This window comes from Anopheles merus, chromosome 2R (genome assembly GCF_017562075.2).
Source record: "Anopheles merus strain MAF chromosome 2R, AmerM5.1, whole genome shotgun sequence".
NCBI lineage: Eukaryota > Metazoa > Arthropoda > Insecta > Diptera > Culicidae > Anopheles > Anopheles merus.
The window spans coordinates 37,156,292-37,183,745 of record NC_054082.1 but is presented as its reverse complement, the minus strand read 5'-3'; the positions used below and the strand labels follow the sequence as shown (position 1 = coordinate 37,183,745).

The 27,454-nt window shown below is 45.7% G+C and overlaps 6 protein-coding genes across 13 annotated transcripts in view; 4 read left to right on the top strand and 2 right to left on the bottom strand.

The window, feature by feature from the left end:
• The first annotated feature begins 529 nt into the window (after positions 1–529).
• On the top strand, positions 530–1,433 carry LOC121589974. The gene is made up of 3 exons (XM_041909279.1): positions 530–716; positions 785–912; positions 994–1,433. The coding sequence occupies exons 1-3, from the start codon at positions 713–715 to the stop codon at positions 1,216–1,218; spliced, it is 357 nt and encodes a 118-aa protein (XP_041765213.1). The 5' UTR covers positions 530–712; the 3' UTR covers positions 1,219–1,433.
• LOC121589973 lies at positions 911–5,837 on the bottom strand. 2 transcript variants are annotated; one of them, XM_041909278.1, is made up of 4 exons: positions 5,545–5,837; positions 1,463–1,934; positions 1,319–1,396; positions 911–1,249 (listed from the first exon to the last, which is right to left on the bottom strand). In XM_041909278.1, the coding sequence occupies exons 1-4, from the start codon at positions 5,571–5,573 to the stop codon at positions 1,172–1,174; spliced, it is 657 nt and encodes a 218-aa protein (XP_041765212.1). In that variant the 5' UTR covers positions 5,574–5,837; the 3' UTR covers positions 911–1,171. The 2 variants fall into 2 exon arrangements, with proteins under 2 accessions (XP_041765212.1, XP_041765211.1); XM_041909277.1 differs by lacking the exon at positions 5,545–5,837 and adding an exon at positions 2,066–2,274.
• LOC121589969 (serine/threonine-protein phosphatase 4 regulatory subunit 3) lies at positions 2,989–16,170 on the top strand. Its single transcript, XM_041909268.1, has 10 exons — positions 2,989–3,126; positions 7,292–8,268; positions 8,388–8,575; positions 8,711–9,652; positions 9,740–9,932; positions 10,017–10,272; positions 10,434–10,700; positions 10,792–10,937; positions 11,030–12,237; positions 12,370–16,170. The coding sequence occupies exons 2-10, from the start codon at positions 8,157–8,159 to the stop codon at positions 12,457–12,459; spliced, it is 3,402 nt and encodes a 1,133-aa protein (XP_041765202.1). The 5' UTR covers positions 2,989–3,126; positions 7,292–8,156; the 3' UTR covers positions 12,460–16,170.
• Positions 12,541–12,948, top strand: LOC121590714 (bypass of stop codon protein 1-like). The gene has a single exon (XM_041910618.1). The coding sequence runs from the start codon at positions 12,541–12,543 to the stop codon at positions 12,946–12,948; it is 408 nt and encodes a 135-aa protein (XP_041766552.1).
• A 433-nt stretch (positions 16,171–16,603) lies between the features above and the next one.
• Positions 16,604–18,425, top strand: LOC121589971 (cilia- and flagella-associated protein 36). Its single transcript, XM_041909276.1, has 4 exons — positions 16,604–16,686; positions 16,756–16,917; positions 16,985–17,667; positions 17,732–18,425. The coding sequence occupies exons 2-4, from the start codon at positions 16,815–16,817 to the stop codon at positions 17,993–17,995; spliced, it is 1,050 nt and encodes a 349-aa protein (XP_041765210.1). The 5' UTR covers positions 16,604–16,686; positions 16,756–16,814; the 3' UTR covers positions 17,996–18,425.
• Positions 18,426–19,652: 1,227 nt separating this feature from the next.
• Positions 19,653–27,454, bottom strand: part of LOC121589970 (proteoglycan Cow) — an 84,063-nt gene continuing 76,261 nt past the window's right edge. For all 7 annotated transcript variants that reach the window (XM_041909269.1, XM_041909275.1, XM_041909271.1 and 4 more), the window contains 3 exons: positions 23,994–24,386; positions 23,781–23,918; positions 19,653–23,262 (listed from right to left, as the gene is read on the bottom strand). In XM_041909269.1, coding sequence (XP_041765203.1) covers positions 23,150–23,262; positions 23,781–23,918; positions 23,994–24,386 — 644 coding nt within the window. In that variant the 3' untranslated portion in view covers positions 19,653–23,149. The remainder of the gene's footprint in view (positions 23,263–23,780; positions 23,919–23,993; positions 24,387–27,454) is intronic.

The window sequence follows — 27,454 nt, the reverse complement described above, 5'->3', positions numbered from 1 at the left end:
GGTGGAGGCAGAAATGTCACACGAGACATGTAGCTCTGTTTGCTAAATTGAGCTACTTTTTGTCACGCGCGCAACGTTGTGTTTTTACGAAAAATACATGGACTTTTACGAAAACTTTAAACATTTCAGCACACCGCCGGCCGGCAGTCCTAATTAAGCTTTTACGCCTGGAAATTTAAATGTCATTCCTCAGGAATCAAAAAGGGTGTTCCAAAGAGCCACAAATGCACTAAGGTAGCGGTAATCGCTCCTACCGGCGTGCGTGCGGAAACATTAAAACTGTGGCGTCATCTGAGCCACAGCCAGCCAGTTGAGCTTTTCTTCGCTTTTATGACTTTCACGATCTCTCTGTACTGTTGTATGGTTTCGCATTGAAATCATGCTTCGCTAGAACTAGAACGACAATACGATTGTTTAAATACAGTCAGAATTCAATACTTGAACGCTTTTTGTTGGTCAGAGCGCTGCCTCACTACCATTTCACACAGCAACGGTTTTGTGTAATCGACCCCTATGGATACCTTTTCGAGCAGTTTGAATGAAGACTCACAGCTCTCAAATCATCTATTATAAACGTTGTGACATTTCATTGCGGACTGACCGTTTGTGTTTGATTATGTTTGGCTCAGCTTCAGATTGTTTGGAAAGTAAACCCTCAACAATTCAATATCCAGAACTCGTTCCCATTTCTGGGCGTTTGTAGTTTACTAAAATGGGTATGATACGATCAAAGATTAGTACGACGTTGGTGCATAAAATTATAATCAAAGCCATTCCGTTTCAGAATCAAACACTGTGGTGTCGGATGAAATTCGCGAGTTACAGGATGCCGTCGTGACCTTACGGTTGACTATTCCATCGCTCTATAAAAAACTTTTGCTAAAAGAATGTGAAATTGAAAATCAGCTGATTGTAAGTATGCATTATCTTTATTGCACATATTTCGTTGTGCCTGACTGTGTTTGTCTTTGGTCCTGCTTGCTTAAAACATAGAATGATACCGATGTGTGTGTGCCGAAACAGCCGGTCCAGGAATTGAATAAGATAGAACGGATACCGAAACAAATATTTCCCGCCCCAGATGCAGCAGCTGGCGTTCAGGAGGTGCACAATTTACTAAACATAATGCACAAGCTCTCCCTACGGAACAGTAATGGTCGCCACCGGCTCGTCAACAATTCTGCAGCTCGAGAACGGAGTGAAGCTCGGTGTAAATAATTTTCAGGCTTGGAAGGGCTGGTTTTAGTTGCTGTGGAAATGACAAAAAAGGATATGAGTGTGGGAGAGATAAGGAGATCAATAGAAGTGCTGCATTTACCTGCAGAAGCGTTATAACAGGCTTCTTCCGAAATAAATGCCCCTTTGTAAGTACTTGCAGCACGAATATTACTTTAAGCTAGAAATAAAAAAATATATTTGACTCGCGCTGCATACACTACATGCGTTAAAATACGGTGCTTACGTTAAAGAAAACTTCGTTGATTACGATATCCTGCACATATTCCATCGGTATCAGAGCGTTGCGTACCGCCCCGTTCGCAAATGTTGTGGAACATTGCAGTGCAAAATCCTTGACTAACACCAGACTTTCGGATTTTATCACGTTGTTGTACAGGTATACAAGCGTACCGATGGGTAGAACGAACAAGGCATGGAGGACATTTAGTCGGAAAAGAAACATACAAACTGCAAAGCAGAAAAGTGTTCCGAGCTCCAGCACTAGCAGAGTGTGCCGCTGCCGATGGGCTTCCACATTTTCCACGGAAAGCTGCAGCACGCTGGTCGATTTGTGGACTATTTTAACGTGTATTTGAGTCCCAGCACTTGTCCAAAGAAACACCATTTCGGCAAAGGAAACAATTTGGCATTCAGAAGCCGAGCAGAGGGCGAGGGTTCGATTCTGTTTTGCTAATTGTTGTTTCCAAACAGCGGCGCTACAAAGAAGGCAAAAAGTAAGAAGAGGAAGGAAATTATGAAGCACACTCCGACAGAACCGGCAAAGCACGGATAACCGGGTACTCAAGTACCAGAGTGACCAGAAATACCGATTTATCTGTATTCTTACCGATTTTTTATATGCCACCCTAAAATTACCGATGTTTCATTTATTTTACCGAAAATCACAGATTTTCTCATAACACTGTTCGAAAAGTCATAAAACCATTTCCCAATTGATTTAATACAGTAAACTCAATATGAAATAAAGAAAACACTAGCGAATAGAATCAGAAGTTCAACACTGACAACTAAGGCCCATGTCTGTACTTCATGAGATTCGATGAAATTGTAAGTCCTGGTAAAATAAATTGAAACTCGTACCGAAAACTACCGATAAAATTTTGACGCATCTATCCAAAACTGCCAAAATAAAATCTGGCCACACTGTCGAGTACAAGTATTCCCCGATATACGCCATACTTGATATACACGATTTCACAATACCCTCTTTTCTAAATTTGACAGTTCTTTGAGGAAATTGTAATAATTTGACACATATCAATGTCAAATGCAAAATAAATTCCATTTGATTGAAATTTAAAAACCAAAAAGGTATAAAATTTTAATCATCAGTTAAAATCAGATCAAATAACCAATTTATTGGCTAAAACCAACCACTTCAAGCTAAATTATACGAAAATTAACTAAAATTTGACAGATAACCTCGAAATACGATTTACGCTATTATTCAAGGTACGCTATTGCCTCCGGTCCGCCTGAATAGCGTATTTCGGGGTATACCTGTAGTTACTGCTCGCCAAGTGGGGCAACATTTTGTTTCGTGTAATCCAGCAATTTAAGTAAATAGCGAACAAAATTTGTTTATATTATTTAAATTTCATGTTAACTAAGTGGATTTTAATTGGTAGTGATGGGAAATGTACATAAAATATTTTTAAAATGTCACCGCAAAAAAACCCACAAGCACTGCCCGGATGATTTCGGACAGCAGTCGAGCAGTCGGGCAGTGCATGCAAAAAAAAGCCAAAGCGCTACAAGCAGTAGGCGAAAACGAGAAAAAATCCAATATGGCGGTGTAAATGTTGTGATAGCCAGATTCGCAAGTTTTAAAACGGAAAAGAAGCTAGTTGCAGAATTCGTCTGTTCGAGCGAGCTGTGTGATTGCACGTACGTAAGCAAGCCGCAGACAGCGATCCTGTTTGCGCACGGTTTGCCACTTCAGATTGTTACGGAACGAGTCGAATATTGGTTGTTCGACGGGATCAAGGGCCGAGGGGGGTGAAAATCTATACGGCGGCAGGCAGCATCAACGGCAAGCGCAGAGGGGCAAGGCGAGGTTTTCTCTTCCGATTTGTGGTACGTCCACCGCTTTGGCAACACCCCGCGCGAGCGTGTGTGTGTGTGTATGTGTGTTCTGTGGAAACACAAGTCCCTTTTTCGGTGGTGAATCGCGCAATCAAACAAAGGGCCCCGTGCGACAGTCGCACCGGAACCGAACGCTTCGTCTGCATATACGCGCTGTCCCGCTGCCGGAGTGCGGCCGGCCAAAAGAACAGCAGCCGGGTTTCATTCTCCGGAACAGCAGAACCACCAGCAGCAGCAGTTTGTGTGTGTGTGTATGTGTGCGCGCGTTGCTGCGGTTGCCGAGGTCGAGCGTACGTCGAGCCGTGTGAGTCTTTTTACTTTCTTCTTGGCTAGAGAGGCTTTTTCTTCGTTTCCCTTTCCTCCCTTAGATGTCCGTCGTCGTCGCACGGGTGGTTCAGGGCTTTGAAGGGCGAGGGTGGAATAAGTGGCGATGGTGTGCATGTGTGTCGTCATGATTTAATAGATTTTGTGTGGTTTTAGGAGCACCAGGTCTCCGAAATCGATCGACGCCTCCAACATTTATCGGGGCAACCCTAACCGAGATGAGATGCAGTTACCGCTTGCTTCATTGAAAATCGGAAACTTCATGTACAGTTTCACGATTTAATACAATTCTGCAAAAACCTGCACCTTGTACCTGTGTACGGTCTAAGTAGACAAATAATTGTGCTACACTCCCCAAACGTGGGCTGTCGGGGTGTGTATGTGTGTGTGTGTGAGTTGTATGCGTGCGTGCGTATGTGGTTCGCTTGGGGTTTTGGCGTATATTCTGAACGCGAACCTCAATCGTCGGTTCCCCGGTGCGTGTGAACGAAGAAGTAAACCTCGAGAAGAATACTCCAAAGTTTGCCGATGGAAGTGCATTTATGTGTGTATGTGTGTGTGTGTACGTGCGTGTATGGATGAGGTGTTTGTGCTGACGCGCGTGTGTTTGTGTACGAGGTGAAGCAGCGTACGGAGCGTGCATTGCAATGTAGCGGTGTGCGTACATTCGGCTGCCGCTGGGTTCGATGTGTGCGTGAGCAGAGTACGTTCCAGCAGCGCAAAGGAAGGAAATAATTTGATCACTTTTATAGAAAGTGGAGATGCCTACGAAAAAAGCTGGCTTAGCTGGTCAAATTTGGTCAGGAAAGCAAAATCGATCCCGAAATCACGATACCAAACTGATTGCAGATGCACACAAATGAAGCGGTAGCGACGATGACGATGATGGGGTGATTAATTCAGCCGTGTGTTACACGCCAGCTCCATGCATACGTTCAAACGCCGTGTGTTGTGTGTATGTATGTGTGTGCTCTGTGAGAAATGATGTGAAAAAGCGCTTCAAGTAATAGGAGGACACGGGTGGTGCGATTATGGCCAGCAGAGCAAGATTTGGTCCTCGTGGTAGGACAAGATGCAAGCCAGCTTCCCCCAAACCTGTCTGGCTGAGCGTATGGGGTAGCGTGGAGACCTTGTATGCGCCCCCTGACCTGATGCTGCAATATTGCGTATGCGAGTTTTGCAGTTTTTTTTCACGCAGCCTCTGACATGCCGCAGAGTTTGCATGGCCTACGCGGCAAATTGTAAAACGGGCTGTGTACGCCATCCAGTCATCATCGTGTCACACCTTGGTTTTTAAAAAAGCACAGAGTGCAGCAGTATTGGAATTACTGTAAATAAGAATTTAAATTACCGCAACGAAGCGGCGGTGTGCGTCATTCATTGGATAGGAGTGGCTAATGAGTCGCTGCCATGGCGGTGTCTACTTCCGTGAAAATCGACGTGTATTAATTCATGGTGTTTCATGAAAGAACACGAAAAACGGCCCTTGCGCTAACACACACACTCACGCACGCGATCCGAATCACAGCACATAACTTTTAAGTGGCCATGGGGGAAGTTGGTGGGATGTATCTGCTTACTACATTTTCGCACAGCCAAACCGCTGGAAGAAGGGAACTAAACAAACGTAGGGTTTCAATTTGGTTTCTTGCTTCCTTTAGGGAGTCTAAAATTGGCGCTCTCTCATACCCCAATGAGAAAGCGACCCCTTTGGAATGTCGATGTGTTGGTGGTTTTTGTTTGTCTCTGTGCACTGTGTGGCGTAGTAGCTGAAGTGAAGTGTTCTTTTTTCTATACAGCTATAAAGTTTAAAAGTCTGGAGTGCTAACATAATGGACTCCCAGACTAGCGTGTTTCTGTAGCCGATTCAATTCGGTATCTTCCTACTACACAAACCTGGTACACAACATTGGCGTATGAATCATCCGCGAAAACAGTGACGAACGACGGCAGCAGGAGCAGCAGCAGCAGCAGCAAGAAGAACAATAATCCCGCCGTGTCTGGGCTGGGAGAGAAGCATTGCTGGAGCGGGTATGTCTGTGTATGTGTGTGCGTGACCGGCAATGGTGCAAAAGTGCTCGTGCTTTGGGCGCCGCGCGGGTCTGGCTTGCTGCTGCTGCTGCTGTTGCTGTATTCGAGTGTGTCCGAAACTGTAATGTGTTGCCATCTTGTTTTGACGTTGTTTATCAGCCTCCTGAAGGTCAGCCGCCGTGGAGAACTTTTATTATTGATATTGTTATTGTTTTCGATAGTTCACGCAATCCGGATTTGAGATGCATTTTTGATGAAAGTTGTATTTATTTTCTAGTATTTCAAAGTTGAATCGTATGTTACAATTTTGTATGCGATTGCTACTATCACGACCGAACACGTTTCATGTAGCGGGCATTGTGTAGAACGATACTTAACGATACCTTTTTGAGCTTGAAATAAACTGTTCGTCTTGACCAACGTCTCTGCGATCGCGTTGGCATACTCCGGCAGACAATAGCCAGCTCTCAGTGCCTCTGCCTCTCTTCGGTCGGTTAGCTTCATCCAGAAAAAAAGAGAAATTTCTCAACGGGTTTCTACATCGACTGACCAGGTCAGCAGCAGCCGCGACCAGAAAGAAAACCTGTTTTGTGTACAGCAATGCATCAGACGTTGTATTTGGACCCTATGGGCAGTGCGTCGATGAAGCAAAGAATTATACGTAATGCATTTTAGTGGTGAAACAATCAGTATATGATTTTTAGATGGAATTGTCAGTGGCAGCGGCTCCGCATTTGATGCCCGGTGGAACGTAATTTGTTCTTGAACGCGATAACAAGTCAGCGATAAGAAGTTGCTGTAATCTTACGATCAATGGTTGCACGTACCCTACCTGCGTGTGACGCGTATTATTTTGCGATAACAACTGTTCGTCATAGTAGCCCAGATGAATGGTTCGTTGGATGGTAACCCTACAGCTGCGTGCATGTGTTTGTGCTGCTGTATTCTGTAACTGTATATGTTATGTTGCTACAAGAAACACGCTTCAACGTGTATTAGCAGATTGGGTAGGAAAAGTTTAGTTTTCTTTTTCAATTACTGTAATATGAATCAGATTATGGAAAATGGTGCGCGTTGATTTCTAGAAAATGCAATAAAAAAACCTATAACTTGGTGGCCTGGTTTTTTTTTAAATATTTTTATAACATTTTCTTGTTTGAGTGTTGTTGCGCCTTCCCTTCCATCTGAATACAGTAGGAGTAACTTACATCAAATCACAAATAAATGAGCACCGCTGCGACCGGCCGTATGAATGGGCGAACAAATGAATGAATGAATGAATGGATAGATGTGTATGACTGTGTGTCGTTTTCGCGCGTTGCGTGTTTTACTTCTTACTCTTTTTGTGCCGCCGTATGTGCAAAACGGTATCGGCAAATAATAAACAAACTTGCTGCTGGCAACCGTAAACACACACTCTAATTCCTCCCCGAAAAGAACGCGTGATTTTGACGTATTTTTTGTGGGTTTTGCTGAGGGAAATAATGTTAGATTAATGGTTGTAAAGTTAATCTTTAAACAATCGTAAAATTGAAATCAAAACTAAACATTTTTACCACTTGCGGGTGCGTGTGTGCGCGTAATACTAATGGTATTTCTATTCCTCTTACAGGACGATCATCCGTTTTATTGAAATCAACGAACTTCGTACGTAACTCGCTGTTTTGATTTGTGTAGTGCCGCCACCACAAGAATTGATACTGCTGTTTGCCGAAATTTCGACGAACAAACGGATGTGAAACTAACAACATCAACAACGATCAAGTGACTAAAGTGTATGTGTTTGCGTTTGTGCGTGTGTGTATCCGTGCGTGTAATAAGGAGAAAAGTTTGGACAGTGTGTGGCCCAGAGGACTCATAACGCTAATAGAATACACCGGAGTAATACGTCACAGCGATAATTGTTTACATTTGTAAGGATAGTTTATTTCGCTGCTGGAGGCAATTTTACGCACGCATCGAAGAAAGGAATATCGTACCATCCATCCGCTGCCGTACGATCAACAGTCTGGATCCGGTGTTCCGGTTCTAAAGTCCGCTCGGGAACGGTACGGTGCGGTACAACGAACGCAATCGGCGCGGCTGAAACAGCAACAATTGAGTACAGCGAGCATCCCGTCGACCGCAAAATACTGAAGAAACGAAGGAAAAAACATTCCTCCTCCTTGGCTACTACCTACGATTATTGTACCACCAGCCACCACCACCACCGACGCCATCAGGAGCTACACCGACTGGCAGATTCGCATCGTAGTAAACGGCGTGATATCCATCGGCAGCAGCAGCAGCGCACCTTGAGCAGGCAGCTGCGAGAGCGAGCTGTTGAGGGTGCAGAGGACGCGTGCGGTAGTAATAGTCCCGGCGGCAGCAGGAGCAATACTACCAGTCGCCCAGAATCGAGCGCTAGTTGCTGTAGACGAAACAGAAGAAACCATAGTAACGGCCCCGTCGTCAGTGCTAACGGCAGTCGACGCAACATGACAACCGACACGAGACGGCGCGTGAAGCTCTACGCCCTGAACGCAGATCGCCAGTGGGATGATCGAGGAACGGGCCATGTCACATCGAGCTACGTGGATCGCGTCAAAGGTAAGTCCTCGTTTGTGCGTTCTAGGTCTCCGTCGGGGCGGAACATGATCGGCGGATCGTTTGCTTATCAAACTTTTGCCCTTCGTTTTCTTTTTCTTCTCCAACTTTGTGTCACGTAGGTGTATCGCTGCTTGTGCATGCAGAAAACGATGGTTCGATGCTGTTAGAGAGCAAAATTCATCCGGACACTATATATCACAAACAGCAGGACACACTCATCGTTTGGAGCGAGGGTGACAATTTCGATTTGGCCCTCAGCTTCCAGGAGAAGGCAGGATGCGATGAAATATGGGAGAAAATTTGTCAGGTAAGATAGTGCTGCACCACGATGTCCAGCGTGGGTGTTGTGACGCTGTGCGGTTTCGAAAGACACGCTTGATTTGCTAACTCTAATTGGTTCTGGTTCATTTCTGGTTCTGGTTCTGGCCGTGTAACGTCGTAGGTGCAAGGAAAAGATCCGTCAGTAGAAATCACGCAGGATGTGGTGGAGGAGTCGGAGGACGAACGGTTTGAGGATATGTCCGATTCGGCGCCACCGATCGAGCTTCCCCCGTGCGAGCTTAGCCGGCTGGAGGACATATCGGAGGTGATTGCCAGCGCCCTGACGTCGGCCATCCGTAAGGACAAGCTGGCCCAGGCAATCGAATCGGAAAACTACATCAAGAAGCTGATCGGGCTGTTTCGGGTGTGCGAAGATTTGGACAACCAGGAAGGCTTGCACTATCTGTACGAGATCTTTAAGAACATCTTCCTGCTGAACAAGAACGGCCTGTTCGAGATCATGTTTGCGGAAGATACGATCTTCGACGTGGTCGGCTGTCTCGAGTACGATCCGTCCGGCAATTCGCCGAAAAACCATCGCCAGTATCTGAAAAAGCTGGTAAAGTTTCGCGAGGCAATACCGATCCGCAACACGGACCTGCTGGCCAAGATACACCAGACGTATCGGGTGCAGTACATACAGGACATCGTACTGCCGACACCGTCCGTGTTCGAGGACAACATGCTGAACACACTGTCGTCGTTCATCTTCTTCAACAAGGTGGAAATTGTGACGCTCATCCAGGAGGACGACAAGTTTCTGGACGAGCTGTTCGCGCTGCTGACTGATCCCCAAACGCCGGACTCGAAGCGGCGCGACAGCATTCTGTTTCTGAAGGAGTTTTGCAACTTTGCCCAGTACCTGCAGCCGCAGGGCAAGGAGACGTTTTTCAAAACGCTCATTAGCCTGGGCGTGCTGCCGGCACTCGAAATAACACTAGCCATAAACGAGAAGCGAACAAAGTCCGCCTCGATCGATATACTGTCGACGATCGTGGAATATTCACCGTCGGTTGTGCGGGACTACACACTGCAGCAGTACAACAATTCCGACTCGGATGAGGTAAGGAAAGCAAAATTGTGTTTGTTTGTTTTTTTTTTTCGAAACATGTTTTACACATAATGCCGTGTGGCGTGCGTATTTTCGTAGGATCAAACGTTGATCAACATAGCGATCGAACAGCTGCTTTCGGACTCCGAACCGGAGCTCGGGGGTGCCGTGCAATTGATGACCGTGTTGCGCATCCTGTTAGATCCGGAAAACATGCTGAGCTCTGCCAACAAGTCGGAAAAGTCAGACTTTCTGAACTTCTTCTACAAGCACAGTATACAGACGCTGATTGGTGAGTAGGCGGAAGCCGTATTAAATTGATTTGATTCTTGCATGCTAACTAACGGACGTTGTTGTGCATTTTTTTTTCCTGTAGCCCCACTCCTGCGACACACACAATCGGATAAGCCAACGAATGAAGACTATCATGTGGTGCAGCTGCTGGGCGTGGTGCTGGAGCTGCTGTCGTTTTGTGTCGAACATCACACCTACCACATCAAGAATTGTATCATCAACAAGGATCTACTGCGCAAGGTGTTGGTACTGATGAACAGCGTGCACACGTTCCTCGTGCTGGGAGCGCTCCGATTTCTGCGCAAAATTGTTTCATTGAAGGACGAATTTTACAACAGGCGAGTAGTGTAGTAAAAGAGTGCACTGGTGCACTGTTGAAGTCTGGCTGTGTTGGATTCCAGTGGAGTACACACCTGTTTTGCACACTGGAGCGTGCATTCGTAGATAAAAGAAAAGACTAACAAATGTTTTGTTTTTATTCCCTGATTTGCTTCATTAGGCACATTGTCAAGGGGAACTTGTTCGCTCCGGTGGTGGAAGCGTTTCTTCGCAACAATGGCCGCTACAATCTGCTAGAGTCGGCCATTTTGGAGCTGTTCGAGTTCATCCGACAAGAAGACATTAAATCGTTGTTAACGTATTTCGTGGAAAGTTTCGGAAAGTTCTTCGATGATGTACAATACGTCCAGACGTTCAAGACACTGAAGAGCAAATACGATCAGCAGCAGGATCGACTGAAAGAAAAGGAAAAGGGAAATTTAGAAAGGTATGTGTTTTGAATCTTTTCAGCATTTCGATTCATGTAACAATATCGAATAAATCCGTGTCTTGTTTTGTATGTATTTCGTTCGCCACAGTGTTCCTTCCATCCTACGAAACAGCAATCGGTACCGAAGGGATCAGCGACAGATGGACGAAGATGAGGAAATCTGGTTCAATGAAGAGGAAGACTACGCCGAAAGTGCCGGCAAAGCAGGGGCACCGGAGTTGGACTCAACGATCGGTAGGTTATAGTGCAGCATACCATGCGAGTACAAGGGGCTTAGCTAACCGGGCTTTTGCCTTTTGCTTTTGTTTTTTTTTTGCTTTGCGTAGGTAAAATGTTCGAAAAGAAAGCAATGGACACGGCCAGCAGCTTGAACGGTCCAAAGTATGGAAGCGGCGCCGTTTCGACGGCTCAATCCCATCAGCTATCGTCCCAGATGCATGGCGGTGTGACGGCAACCGCAACGTCGGCCGACGATATGGCGGCGACCTCCCACATGCTGACCATGAACAACGGTACCGAGGGAAGCGATGATAGCGGCAGCTCTGGAGCGGCATCGACGGCCCATCTTCACACCGCGTCGCTCGATCCGAACTGTCTTTCACATGCAGTTGCCCAGGCTGCTGCTGCTGCCGCTGCCGCCGCCGCCGCTGCTGCGGCGGTCGTAGCAAACAACAATGGCCTTCAATCGTCGTCTTCGGTTTCGGTGGCGGAGAATGTCAGTGCGCTGGCGGATGTGAATCACGATCCGCACCACAAGGAGCATCGCGTGCTGGGTGAGGATGGCACCGGCAGCGCAAATCTTACGCCGGCTGACGAATCTGCGCTGGACGATGCAAACAGCTTGGTGGTGAGTGCGCTCGGTGAGAGCGATCTGTCCTCGGTGTATCAACTACAATCGACCACGGCTACGGCAGTCTCGAGCTCGGTTGAGAATGTAGAAAACACTCCGGTCACCAGTGCCGAAACCGACCAGACCGGCAGCGGGTGCGAATCGACCACTTCCTCTACACTGTCGTCCATTCCGGTTGCTGAAGCGTGTTCCGCCTACACCGACGCTGCGGCGACGCCAGCCGATTGTCAATCGGCCACCGCAAATCTCGCCAGCAGTACCCACACGCAAGACGGTGTCGTCGAATCTCTCGGTGTCGCGGTGGAGGAAACAGGCATGAAGCGAATAGCCACGGAACCTCTATCAGAGCATCAGGGTGGACAGTCACATCCGCTCGATGGCACAGCCAACATTGGTGCTGATGTGCCACTGCCCACAATGGTAACCGATGAGAGCGGTGTTGAGATTGGACAATCGGATATGGACAGCAGTCGGGAAAGGAAGCAACCCGATGATGCAAATGGTCCTGAAATGGCAAACACCGCGGCCGCGATGCTAACAACTCCCATCCTGGACTCGGCACCCGCCGTCGAACAACCGTCCACTGGTACTGCAGCGGATCTTACGTCCCAGCCAGGTCTATCCAGCGCTGCTTCTGCCGCTTCCTCAGCGAACACAACCACCATGGTGAGTGGTTTGAAAAAGGTAAGAGAGCCAGAGAGTTTCATTTGTAGTTTACCATTACATTAGAGCGTTCGGGAGAGAAAAGGGTTTATTTGGAGATGATAAGAAATATGGCATTCTACTAAACCCTCATCCGTTCTGTTTCATCCCCAGGGGCTGGTTGACTACGAAGGCGATTCCGACGACGAGGAAGAGGATGACGAGAGTAGTAGTCCCGCACAAAAGAAGGCGAGAATAGCATAGCATGATTCAGCTTCAACCGCGCACCCTCCTTATAAACAACGCCATCGATCAGCATCATCTGAAGCGGCGGATAGCATAACTATGGATAATTTTAATACTACTACTACTACTACTACTACCACTACTACTACTACAACTACAATTAGAACCAACACAACTACTACGAATGCGGCAGTAGCGGTGGCCAACACTACAGATGCGCCCAATGCGATCCTTGTTTCTTCTGCTGTAACTGCTGCTGCTGCTGTTGCCAGTAATTCCGCGTTTCGCAACGAATTACGCACAGCGTCGAATTCGCCATGCGATACAGAGGCAAAGGCAGACGACAGTGGCGGCGTGCAGGATTGCAGGGACGGTAGCGTACTGGCAAGGGATAGACTAGACTGTTCGAATATAATGGATATAGATATTACATTGACTACAGCTAACGGTAGTGATCCTCCTGCTGCTGTTGTAGCCGGCAGCCAAAACTCGATCGCTGAGAACTGAGGCTGTTTCGGAAAGCAAGGGGCTTTTTGTAAAGGAAATGCGATTATCTCGTCTCATACATACATGCATGGTAAAAACATAAACGAAAACCAACATCTTCTCCACACGTTTTTTCATAACCATCCCGTGTGCCAGAGAGACATGGCGCGTTGGTGTGGTGTAGGTGAAGTACAAGCAAAATGAGACGAAAGACGTTAGATCGATACGATTAAAGTTTACTTGCTTTCTCGGCTTCCATCACCCCTCTCTTCTGCTCGGTTCGCAATCGTCCTTAAGGATGATGGATCGAGGTCCGGTTTGTATCACGCGACGAGAAAGGGTTCGTGTGTGGGTGTGGGAGTGAGATTTACTTGCTTGACGCGTTCTGGAGAGAGATATATGCGCAGTATATGCAGCACCTGGACTCATAATGTACAGTTAGTAATTGGATTCGTTTGTAAACATTCTAAGTTATATGCGGGGAGGACAAAAAGACCCCTCCTTAGCATCAGGCACACCTCATCCCCACGGTGTTTGCATTCATTCGTGGGATGGGCTGTTGATCATTTTGCTAAACACACACACACACACGCGCGCATAATAGTAACAAGCTGTGTTTGCGATAGTTTCGTAGAACAATATGAACAGAAAGGAATGAAGAAAGGAATGAATTTTGTTTAGGGTGTAAGGTTTACAGTTTTTTTTCTTTTAACTACCCTTCGACTATGATTGTATGTGTGTTTGAAGCAGAAGGAGGTTACTGACCTATGTGTGTTGTTGTAGTGGAAGCACGGACACCACACGTGTGCTGCTGCAACGGGGGCAATTGAACTGTTTGGTAGTGGAGCAAAAGGGCGAGCAAAGCAGCGTGGCAAGTGTGTGGTGCAGTAATACGAAAAGGCACGCGCACAGCGAACGGGGGCAGGTGAGCATTTGTAAATGTGATTAAAACAAAACAAGAAAAAAGAAAATCCCCTGGTATTTAAAAGCATAACTCCCGCAAATGACGAAAACAACATTATTTTAGTAAGAAAATCAGAAAGCAAGGACGAGACAACGGTACATAGGTAAGAAAGGCATACACGACTAGTAATTCTTCGACATCTCGTAACTTAATAATAGCATTCGAAGTTTTCTTCTGTGTAGTGTCCATCTGTGTGTGTGTATGTGTTTTTTTCTTCTTCGTTTTGATAGCAGAGGAAACGATAAAAAGCGGAACCACGAGTATATAAGGGAGAGTGTGAACAATCGAACGGGTGGTGATAGTGTTGCGCGTTGATATAGTAATATAGAAACATACGAAACTATATGTGTAGTACGTTTTTAAATTATTATTTAGCTCGAAGCACGCTACCCAGAATTGGCTCCCGCTATCCTGTTTCTGGCTTTGACCCCTCTCTATCTTGAAGCAGTTGCAAAAAGGCAACATTTTAGGCAGCTGATAAATTACCGAAATGATTTCCTTTGGAATGATGACTGAAACGCTTTGTCGATCAGATCGGATCGCGGATTCGTTGCTTAATGTTGTGCTAAAGTTTCCTTTTTTTTCTCGGCAAAGGTTGTAATTATACATCTGTCCAGTGTGAGGAAACTTTAGAGCAATGTTGTGCTATTGCGTATCATCGACACAAACACAAGCGTACTGGAGGTATATAATCAAAAAAGAATACGATTAGAGGAAGAAGGGTTTTGTTGGCGAATGAACTGAGTTGTTCAACGGCACTGCTTTCCTAACCGAAAGAAGCATGATCTTAATACCTTTCGTACGATCAATGCTTCCCGCTTACGAAAGTACTCTATACAGTTCTGAGATTTGATGAACACGCAGTGTACATACTATATACGTCCTAACATGGGTTAGATTTTAACAGTTTTGAGTTTTTGTTTTTCTACTGCGAGCAGGACATGCATACACAAGAGGACAAAGAGGATTAATTTAAAGCAAATCTTTTCGGTGATTAAAGAACACCTTTGCACACAACAGCTTAACAAAAAAAACAATCAAAAATCTCACCTAAACGGATCAGTTCGTTGAGATTTTTGTGCGTTTTTTTAAAGACGAGTTTGATATAACCATCTTGAAATGGTGGAGCTGCCCTAACAAGCGAATAAGAAGCACGCGTGTTGGAAGCTGGTAACTGGTAAGATAAAGTAATAATTGTAATAAAGTAACAGAAGTCGATAATCGATATGCTACGGTCGCTCCTATACCACTTTTGCTACGTTGGATAGAGGTGGGAAATGGAGGTCAAACAAACGGATGTACGACAGAAACAAAATAAAACAAAACAATTTGATTTAAATTATAAACAAAGAACTCAAATTGTATTATGATGGGGCTTTGGGTGGAATGCGTTGCGTTCTCCAGCACGTCGAGCGATCGTGGTCCACATGTCATCGACAGCGGCGGCGCGTGTACGAGCATGGAGATGTCGTGCAGCAGAGGGAGATGGACCCCAAAACCCCCCGCGTTTGGGTCTCTCTCGCTCTCTCTCTCTCTCGCTTGTGTTTAGGTAAACGTGAACGGAGTAACAAAACAAACGACAAAAAATTTAATTTTTTGATCGCAGAATTATTCTGCACCGGCCGCGGGGAGGCATGCACTGGCGCAAACACTGTGCTGCAGTGCGTGTACCGTACGAGATTGATAGAAAGCACTAAGCAAGAAGTAAACATTATATGTTCTGTATGATGTGTAAAAAAACAAACAAACAAACAAACAAAAATCTAAATGCAGCTTGAAGTTCTACTAAGCCTAAGGAATAATTACTGGCCGGCGCAGGCTCTAGGTAGGAGCGGGCAGGGCAGCTCTTTGCAGGGGGAGGGACAAAAAACAAAACACAACCTTAAAGAAGATTGAGAACCGTTTCGGGTTGCAATATCATCTTGTAGTAGTAGTAATAAAAAGGCATGGTGGGCGTTGAAAAATAGTTGTGTTTTAAAAAACCACCCCAAGGGGAGAAAAGGGGAAGCTCGGAGGAAAGACGTAAGATGTTTTTGGCTGCTACAGCAAAGGACTAATAAAAAAAAGAAACAAACAAAAAAATATATAACAGACGATAGGTGGATGTATCACCGAGCACCGCATCGTCTGGATAGATCCGTCGTGAAAAACGGCACATAATAATATATGATATAAATAAGTAGTATTTGGTAAATAGTAGTACCGCGCGAATTCCCACTCTCCTCCCCTCCCTCCCTCCCTGCGCTGGAAAACCTGCTGAGGCGAAGGAATAATAATAATAACAACAAAAGGTTTAAAAAGTAAAGGAAAGGATACAAACAACAGATACAAAACAAAACAAAACAAAACAAAAAAAAACACCTATAAAAAGAATACAAAACTACACGGCTGAAAAAGTGAACCAAATCTGTGGAGTGTGTGGAGTTTGTTTTATTTTATCTTCATTTATATAATGCTGCGCTGACTGCAAGGTTGCGGTTTTGGAAAGAAGATTACCAACGGGTTGAGAAAATGTGGTTCAAACAACCAGCTAAACGTCATTATGCGGCGTTCCTTCGTTTGGGTGTGTGAATGTGTGAGGTATCCTACAAAAGGTTAACATTTGGCTGAGTCACCTGCCCTGCGGCGGCGGCAGCTCCAACTGCAGTGTCTACAATCGTGAGCGCGTCAAACAATACCCCCGATCGTCACCATGGTAACGATAGGTAGGAAAACAAAGTGAAACAGTACGGTGCGTTGCTTTGTAGCGAAGCGTATCGTGGTGAGTTGCAGTACTTCGCTGCGCTGTGGCAAAGGTATGTATCCGTTCGACGTGCTGCAAATCGTTATTTTGGAGCAATTGTACATGTTTTTAATTGTTTCAGGGAAAACCAAACAACAAGGAAAGGGTACGGCAGCTCCAATTGTGGCGTTTACATAAGAAATGGCGGACGACAACTCGTGGGTGTTTGATTCGTTGGTGTGCTTTTTGCACGGTCCGGTATGGAATGCACCGCTGCAGACGTTCATCGAGGATAAATCGATTAGTAAGTGTAAAGCAGCTTTGAGACGCGCCACTGTGACTACTAATCTTCTCGATTTTTGTTGTTACAGTTTTCGATCCCAACCTGCAGCCGGACGAGAACAATCCCGACTTCCGGAAGGTGCACGATGAGTACAAGAATCTGGTCGACTACATGCTCGGTTCGTTCATGGAGGAGATGCAAATCACGCCGGAACAGTTCGAGTTTGCCTGCCTGGAGGGCCGGCACGTCGCTAGTCTGGGAAGTGCCGGGGCGGGTGGGGCACGCGCCGCATCCGCCGGTACATCCGGTGGCAGCAGCGACCGAGCAGATCAGTCCGGTGGCAATACGTTCTCCTTCCATCAGGGTTTGTTCCAGCAAATATGGGCCGCAAACGATATACGCATCTTCATACGCATGATGGTGCAGCGCAACGTCGAGCTGCAGCTGCAAGCGTTGGATCTTATCGAGCGCCGTTCGCAAAGCCTATCCTCGAAACGTGACGAAGGTTCCGTTGATGGGGCTGGAGGGGAGGCTGGTGATACTGGGTCGGAGCTGAAGCCTGCGGAAGACACGCCCGAGGAGCGTGAAATTGAGCAGGATATTTTAAAATCGGTCGAAAATGAGTTAACAGTACCGCTGCTGACAGAAGGGGACGGTGGTGCAACGGATCAAACGCAAGCGTCTGCTTTGGCCGGTACGCTTGAGGGAGGGCTGCCGGGCACGGAAAGTGATAAGTTTCAGCGCTTGAATTTGTTTTTCGACCAGGAAAAGGTTTGTGATACTTTTTTTGCTTTGTTGTCTTTCACTCCATTCCTAACCTTTGCCCTGCGTTTAGATCAACACGGACGACATGAAAGCGCGGCAGGAGTATTTGCGAACCCAGCGGGACAAGATACTGACCATCAAGAAGCAGGCGCGGGCCCGGCAGCTGAATGAAACGATACGCAAAAGCGAACGCCCAGCGTCGGCACAGGTGGCACAGAAGTTCCTGGACGGTGAAACCGAATCGGTACCGGTTGAGCCGCCGGAAGGTTCGCTGCAGCTGCGCAAGATGCTGGCCCAACGGCTGCGCAACGAGGTAGCCATCGATAAGGAGTGAAGCTCGGCACAGATACGGGGTCAGTGTGATGGAAGGGTATAGAAATCGATATCGCATGAAACACAGCACGTCCTCGTCCTCGCACAATGTGATATTATCACCAGCAGTGTGCAGTTTCGATCGATATGCATGATGTTTGTTGGTGAATAATATATGTGTAACACAGTGCGTTGGGGGTGTTTCCCCGGGTATATGTAGTTTAAATAAGTAGAGATAAATGTGTAAGAAGGGGAAACAATTGGGGAGTACAGACAGTACAGAACTAGAATTGATTTCTCATATTTATATTCATATTCCAGCTAATTAAAAGAAACTTTGTGCAATGTGACTAATATCGTTTTTAATATTATATTTGCGCTGGTACTTGTTGGAAAAAAATAAGAAAATGTACAAGATTGTGGTATTTTGGCATTGTCAGAGGTGGAATCGATTACGAGTCATTTGAGTAAGGAATTTATGGTTTTCAGAACCTGTACAATATAATTCTGACGAATGCTGCAAAATGTCACGAGCATCAGGAGATGTTCATCAACAAAAACAATGATCATATCCGTTGTAGTTTGATGCTGATTGCTGATACTCAATGAAAGTGCGTCACCAACACTCATGATTGAAACGAAGCTCAAATCAGCTCATGTACACAACTAAGATTATCAGACTCAAACAGTTGGTGGACTAATCATATGCTTGGTGACATTTTGTTTAGACGACATTTTCTGTCGGTGATAATCACGACATTCTTGGAATATACTTGGCGTGTGGTCCCAGGCAGCAAAATTAGCATGTTTTCGCGTTCTGTCTGGTTTGATGGTCGGTCTGCCGAGTCAAACAGAGCGATAAACAATGCTCATTTTGTTGCTTGAAACCACTCACCTGCACCGCAATTATCTCATGACTATCGTGATGATCATCGACAGAAAATGTCGCAACCAAGTGACTGCCCGTGAGCTGGTTACACAAAATGTCATCAAGCATGTGATAGTCACACCAACTGTTTGAGTCTCACCGTTGATCATCACAGTAGAGCTCGTGACGTTGACATGATTTTGTTTCAGCCAGAATTTCGTCATGACTATGTCAGTGACATTTTGCAAAACTGATCACAGTAAAAAAAAGTCATGACATAGTGACTGACCAAGCGATGGTCGCAAAAATCTCACGAAGCATGCAGTGGTCACACCAATCGTTTTGAGTATTACCTCTGGAGCTGACATGGATTTTGTTTCAGTCTGATTTTTTTCATGACATTGACAGTGACATTTTGCTTTGTGAAATTTCTGACTCGTTGGTAGAGTTTCGATAAGGAGGGTATCCCGTAAGTTTAGTTGAGCTTAAGGAATTCATTAAACTAGCGATGGGAATGTGTTGTTGTAGCTGGCAAAAATAACCACCAGAAAAGTGTTGGATCTCACTTACCGCAGGAATAATGGAAAGGCCAATATGCAATGGTAAATCATAGCAACCATTGACGAAGTATATTCTTTTGGAACCATTGCATCATGGATCATCGTAGCGCTCAGCATCGGTTATCCTTTCCTGATGAGTTCGACCTTCGTTCCGGTTGGTTCGGATCGAACCTCCGTGTTTTACCGTTATTTCTTTCATACACCACAAAAGCGCCACTCACACTCGATGCGTGCAAATTATCTGTCCAAAGATTCGTCGTACTTTACTGATTTTATTTTGTGTTATGCCGTTCGCTTTGCTTGCCCATGCCCACACTCTCTACCGCACACCCAGTAGTATTTATGCTGCATACTTCCTACACGCGCACGGCCCCTCGGTCGATGGTTTTCCTTTTCTTTCAGCTTATGTGGTAAAGTTTGCTCCCCCTTGGTTTGCACATCTTTTGCTTCTTCTCTCTCTCTGTCTCTGTCTCTGTGGTTTGCTGATTCTACTCTTACTTCTTAAACCAGTTAGTTTAGTGGTAATGGTGATTCACCCTATCTCATTGAAGCATACACAGACACACACACACACGATCACACCGCACACTTACATACACAAACACCAAAACGAGGAATGGTTGCTGCTGTCCTTTTCCCTCTTCCTCTTCGAGCTGTGTCAGTGGGTGGAGCAGAAATTACAGGTTTGCTGCGATTAAGCGTTTACTGGTAGGTACAAGATGGGTTTTTGAATTGGGGCTTTTGTTTTGCGGGGCTTAGTAAAAGTGTGTCCCTCGTAGTTGGCTGTGGTAGGAGTTTGCTTCAAACGGCTCTGACAGGCTGTGTTGATGATGGTGGTGGTAGTTGCTCTAGTACTGTTGCTTCTTACTTTTATTTTTTTAGTTGCCTGTATTACTAATGAAGTGTGTGGTTCTAGTTAGCTCAAAATGTTTTGATTTGGTAGATGCATTGGTTTGGTAATTATGACTAAGTTTTTTTTCTTTTATTGACTGTTGCTGTTTGTTTACTAAACGAGTTTACTATCAGAATCATTCCCAATGTAAGCTCCATCCAGCGCAAATGCGATACATCAACATAACCAAACAGTTTTTGTTTTCTTTCCATATTTTACTTATCTACGAGTGCTTGTGTGGGAACGTTGTGTACAGGAAGAATTGTTTTAAAAAGACATGAATCCGCTAGGAACGTGGTGAGGGGGGGGGGATAAGGGACACATACACATACAAACATGTATCCACGTCAAATGTGTTTCAAAAGATCAAACAAGTCCCACCAAGCAAGGTATTTTAGACCCCAGTCAGATGAAGCGCACATTGCTCTACATGCTTTCCTGGTGAATTTGCTTAACTTAAATTGCAGACTTACTTCCTATTACTACTGCGGCTGCGTGTGCTGCTAGATTTACAACATCGTTTCATTTTGGTTGTGTTTTTCTGCTTTTTTATCTCAAATAGTACATCCATTGTTACCATCCATCGTGTATGTTTTTGCCACCACTCATTGCAATACCAGCGTGAAGTGTACGCAGCAACACGCGCACGGTTGGTGTACGCTGTACGGTGCGTAATGGGCAGGGTGATCATTTAATGCGTGGTAGTGCACTGGTACTGCATACGTGTGTTGTGCATGTGTGAGTGTCAAAATGTTGAAGGACAAATCGTCGCAAAGCGAGCGCGTAGAACAACCGCGGGGGTATGTTGATGGGTTATGTGTATTTTGTTTCACTAGTTTTTCGTCTCTACAAACCTTCCACTTTGTCAATGGTGCATTGTGATGTGTGCCGGACTATTGGATGCTATGGAGTTGGGAGTAATTGTTAGTACTGACCACGTACCTCTAATGGTGCTAGCAATGGTTAGCAGTAAGTGTAAGCAAAAATCATTCTATTGCATCATAGCGAACGCGTACGCACGCTGCCGGTAGATTGATCGCACGCCTAAAAAAGCACATGTAACCATTCTACTACTTTATCGTATCGAGCGACCGTTTAGTACAACCCTACACACCATACACAGAAAAGAAACACACGCACACGGATGCGGCTGTGTGTTGCGACACTGTTTGTCGAGCGGAGGCATGAGCGGAACGGACTGATTTTTGTATGTGTGTGTTCCTTTAAAATTAGCTATCATCTTCAGAAGGATCCAAATAATGGCTATTTGTCCTGCTCGCTTTTCCCCTTAGCAGGCGTTTGCCTGATGTTGCCATGGCAGACGAGCCTTTCTAAGCGAATGAATTATGTAGCTCCGGTGTGATTCTTCCTTCAGCCTACTACAATAGCTCGTGGTGTAAATGCCGTGCCAAAAATGCAACATCCTGCAAGGTCTTACATACATACAAGTTGTACAGCGTGCTATGCGTTGACACTAAACTACGCGGCTTTGGGCATTGTTTCAAGGGATAGTAGTGTGTGTAGTGACCGATGCTCGCAAACAGCGTTTTTTGCCGTTGCAAATTCGAGCACTTTGGAGCGAAATTTAGTTGATGACAGTACTAATGGACAGCATGTATGCGGCCCCGCAAGGGACGCTCAAACAAAACGTAAAACATACAATATTCTGCACAGGCATTTTGCATTTGCATTGCTCACTCTACCTTCTAAAAGTCGCTACTACTTATCTTGTAATACTTGTTTTTTCTCCCTTGCAAACTTGATTTTCTGGCCGGCTTAAGTTTGTCTGCGTGCTCTAAGTTTTTTTTTTTGTTACTTTCACACAACATTCGGCATGCAACATTCACACTCACTAATTTGCAGCGCCTTCTGCAGCAGTAAAGACGGATAGCACTAAAGAAGTGTTGTTTTTTGTTGTTGTTGTTGTTGTTTGGGCTTAGTATCTAAAAGTTAAGGTGTATGTCGCTGTTCCTTTCATAAGCTTATTTTTTTTTTCTCATGCGCTCTATCTCCCTCTCTCTATCTCTTTCTCTCTTGCCTTCTTTCATCTCGTCTCGACTTTTGCTCTTATCGCGTCTGTTGTTGCAAGAACGCACCCGGTTCGTACCAAATGCAGCTCCAAGCGTTGCCGCGCTGCTTACAGATGTGTTGCTTTTACATAAAAGGACGACATACTGGTGCTGGTGCAAAACTGGAATGTATGGTTTCCAGGTTTCTAGTGGTATGAACTGATTGTTACACACGGTGCATATGTGTATGCAACAAACAGCAAACGTCTCGCGCATTTTCCTCTGCACCCAGTAAGACGGAGGTTGGGTTGACTTCCAACATTCTCGTAATAGCGGCGTACGAGCGAAAAAAAAGAAAGAGGAAGGCAAGAAAGAAGATACAGAGTGGTGACGGGGAGAGGAGATGGGGGAGGGAGGGCTGCAGGGTATTCTCTTTAAACAACGGTTTCATTTAGTAGTGAATTATATTACGCAAACACCATCTGCCCAGCCCAGCACTACTACGCTGGTACAGTACGGGATGGTTAGGACGGGAAATGGGAGCTGATTTGTCTAATCCACCGTTGCTTATACGTTGCCTTAATTAATACACGCCCCAAATACGCCTCTCCCCCCGCAAGCCAGGGGTTTGCTGCGGGTTTGGGTGTCTTTGGATGGAATGATCTAACGAATGCATAGATTCTGGGTTTTTTCCTTTAGAAACAAAAACAAATACATGTTCCAATCGTAACTAAAGCAGTAACGTAATAAACTTTCTCGAATTCGGAATTGCAAATAGAGATGGAAGAAATGTTAAAGGAACCACATCGATTGGTTGGTTTTGCTGCTGACCGACCGGTGGAGCGTTTTAAAACACCAGCAAACGATCGGCGCTGCCCTCCTGGCTGTCGTCATCGTCGTCCGAGTCCTCCGTGTCCTCGTCGTCGGAGTTCAGCGTTGTGGCGTTGTTGATGATTTCTTCTGCAAAAGTAATAAATTTCATTACTAAAGGCATGCCTAAAAGTCCTTGTCGTATATGGCGTTAGTAAAATAAGGCTCATAATTAAAATTTTGAACAAAAATATGAACAAATTTATTAAATTTTTAATGTTCATGTTTTATCTTTTGAAAGTTAATTAAAAAAATATCTCAAGGACACATGTGCCATAGAAAACGGTTGGAGTTTGAAGCGATGGAGGCGCCTGGTAGTTTATATTTGATGGAGACGCATGGTGCTTCATTATTTATTGCTAAATTAAACTTTCATGTTTGATTTTCGAATAATTGAGTGAGCAGTATTTTGGGGTAGTGACCTATGCGATCACATCGGCTGAAACAGGCTTTCGAGACTTGTTTAGAACCACGCAGCCACATAGTCATTCTTTGCATCGAGGGAACGGCTGAGAACGGTTGACTCACTACTTAAACGTTAAAATTACACAACAAACAAAACATAAACTAAATTGACGCATCTAACATGCAACTAATGAACGACTTACCGCAGTTTGGTTTGCCTCGCGTGCGCGTGTTGGCAAACTCGACACCATGCTCATCCACGCACCAGCACACACCGACGGCCTGATGGCACTGCGTAGGTTTGTAAAATCCTTGACTGTCACAATCGGGTGCGTAAGATCCTGGCAGCCAACAAAGAAAAAAAAAGAAACTCATAAACCATTCCACAGCAAGAGAAAACCCCCTTCATAACCTACCGCTCAGATCGTTACCAAGGCGTCGCCGGACGGCGGCACACGGGCGATCGGTCTTCTCGAAGCAGCGGCACCATTCGCGCGGATCGATCGTATTGTCCTGGTCGAGATCGCACGTATCGATGAACGGTTTGATGCACCGCTCGTTCTGGTCGTGCTCGAGATCGTACAGCTCCTGCGTCGACAGCTCGCCGTCGTTGTTCAGGTCGAGATGGCCAAACATCCAGCGCGCCTCCAGCTTGCAGGCGGCCGGGAAATGTACCTTGTTTTTCTGCTGCTGGTGCTGGCGCCGCTTCTTGCTGTCGGCCATGATGACCGAGAACCAGTCGAGCAGCCGGTTACCGATGGCAGTCAGCTGCTGCGGTTTGCATTCGCTCGATTTCATCCCTGGGTAACCTGGGCAAAGGATAGTAGGAGATAAGCAGGTCAGAGAGGATGAAAATCAGAAAGGGGTTGTACCTTGAATTGCCCTTGTTAGTGAGCAGCTGTGGGAGAGATGGGGTAGAATTGGGGGAGGGGGCGAGGGGTGTGGGTTAGGAGGACTGACAGAACGGTAGAAAGGTAGAACCACGCGACAGGAAAGTGCGGAGGTCTTAAATTTGATCCCGCCCGAACGAACGGTGGGAAAGTTATTGCGTCGATTTGCTAATCACCATCGTTAATTAAGCGTTGTCGCTATCTTGTACCACTAGTCTGCGTACTACAGCGAGCCACCGCGAGGGGTGGTTGGGTGGAGCACCCAGGGGTTAAATCCTTCCGTTTAACAAACTGAATAGGTAATGACATTTCACAAATGCTGCCATACCTGTCGCTGCTGCCACTGCTGCTACCTTTGGTCAGGAAAAGTTTCAAGTCACAAGCATCGACGAAATTTCCATGCGCGGCCAATAGAAAAAGGGGACGCGCCGCGAGGGAATGGTTGGGTGTGTTTTTCGTGTAAAACTTTAGCCGACACCCGCACCGTGTGATGGCTGGTGCTGGCATTGGTGGCTGGGCTAGATTGTGCGGAAAATACATGACGTTCGTGTTTTGCATCACCAAAAACAATGGTGGCTTTAATTAGTTGGGGATGAATAATTTAGTAGAATAATTTGTAAAATTGGGACAGTTTTTGGGGCTTCTAAAATGTACCCCGGGCTGGACCCGTGCGGAATTAGCGAGGAGCGTGCAAGAGAATTGAACCAAATGAATCGGTGTGTGTGCACATGGTTGTGAGTTTATACGCCCATTCTCGACAAAAGACAACAGAAAAACGGTAAGGGAAGGGTTTAATTGAACGAAGCTTTTTCGGGGGCCGAAGCGCTATCACCGTAATAGGCCACCCAATTAAGCAAGACTTATTATTTGCGACATTAATCCCCCGGTCCAGTATCTTATTTGATGTGCAAAAAAACAACACACACACATACAAGGTCGGCATTCCGTCGCACATAAAAATACCACCACCTCCACTGCCGCAGAGATAATGTGCTGCATGCCACAAAGCGCTCGGAGAAAAGTGCTTGGCAAAACTTTAAAAGCAAACTTCATTACGCTTTCACTTTCGAGCCGAAAAGGCGGGATCTTCCGCACTCTGGTGCAGGGGGGAGGGGGGTGATGGGGGCGATTAATTTGCCCTCCATGGATGGAGGCTCGCTTTAAGCTTGTTTTTTTTCTTTGTCGAGTTACTTTTCTACTGCTACCTTCTTGACTTTTCCACGAAGCAAACTGCTTGGGCTGGCTTAACTAAACATTGTTTCAATCCTGTCCTACCCTCTCGCTCGTGCATGACTCTCCCTCTCCTTCTCCCCCCCCCCAACCTCCTTCCAAGCGTATTGATATCAGTGTACGTGCGTGACGTCCCGAATAAGGGTGTATTCGTGTACGGCATGGCACGGCTCGTTCGTTGCTCTTCGGGCCGTGCTATTGCGACACGGCGTATCGCGTCTAAGCGTACCATGTTAATGCCATTGTAGCGTGAAGGGAATTTCACTGTCTCGCTAAAGCAAACATTCCGCCATTCTTGTGCGGGTGCCAGCGAAGCGCCGGTGTCTGTTTCCCGCTGCACAGAAGGTTAAACAATACTTAATTGCCATAAATCTTTGCTCGTTCGCGGCTCGCATCGTAGCAAGCGGGTTTACGCTTTTCCTTTTGCAAGGCAGCAAAGGGTTGGTAAAGTGCGGGCAGAAAATCGCATAACCGTACAATGCGTGGATTTGTGCTGTATGAGCACTTTTGCAGACAGAGTTGGATTACACACTCGCTGGCACTGAGAGCAATACGGAGCATAGGGTGCTTGTGATCGAAGCAAATGCAGGAAGGCTCGCGTACAGTGCTGCCATCTCGGGGAGGTTCGGTTGCTCGCGCTTTTAATTTAATGTTCTACACAATACGTCAATGAAGGTGAAGGCACGGTGAAGCAAGTGAAGGAAAAAAGCACCCTCGCGCTCTCCCGCTTCAGAAGGGGATGGGTGCGTGCTCGACAAGCTCATATTCTCGTTCCGCGTAGAGTGACGGCGTGATGAAAGCAGTTGTATTGCATGACTGTGTGTGTGTGTCTGTGTTTTTCTGCTGCTCAGTAACACGATGCGACAAACGGGGCTCTATGCAATCAGTATGCTACGGGTGTACTATTTCTCGATTAGATAAACGTTGTGGATCAGCATATCGTGGCGCTGTACGCGGACCGGATGCTGGAGCATGTGCTTTGCTCTTCGTCCATCCTGTGCGCATTGATAAGTTTATTGTACGAACTAACAAGTATATAAAATTTGAATTTCGAGAAATCAAACGCTCGCATGTCTCGTTTTCGTACGTAGAAGCTGAAACTGAAATGTCCTAAAAATTAATTTTATCATAAACAATCGGTCCTTTTTAAAGAAACGACCTTCATTGCTTACCATTCCATCATTGTTAAATTGCAAAGGGAATATATTTTTGTTATTTTTGTTGTGTTAGTTATGTGGCTGCACTATGTACTAAAATAGGGCCCTTGAGGTCAAATACGGCCCTCGAGAACGCATAAAAGTTTGAGGCCCCGCGCCCCGAAAACAACGATGGAGGCGCATGGTATCTCATCGTCAATCGAGGCGCCAGGTATTTCATCATTTATTGTAAAATGATTCCATCATAACTTGACGTCGTTGCCGCGCAATCAGAAGGAAAAGCGTAAACCGTCACAGGTCGTTTATATATTTAGACACAGATTTTGTGGGGTATATTGCTGGCATAATAATTTAATTTACATAGGAAAATACCGCTTCGTATCGTGCTTTTCGATGGCAACTAACCGAAAAATGCATGCGTTCAAACCAATAAGCATACACTTTTCAATATCAGCACCGGTAACACACTGCGCACTCAACCAGCGACGAACTGGCCATAACATTATCATTCCAACCAATATTTAACATTTTGCCCCGTTGTCTAGATACTTTTAGCTTCGTAACGAATCCGGCTCCCGGCAGCGGTACACCACTTGCCAA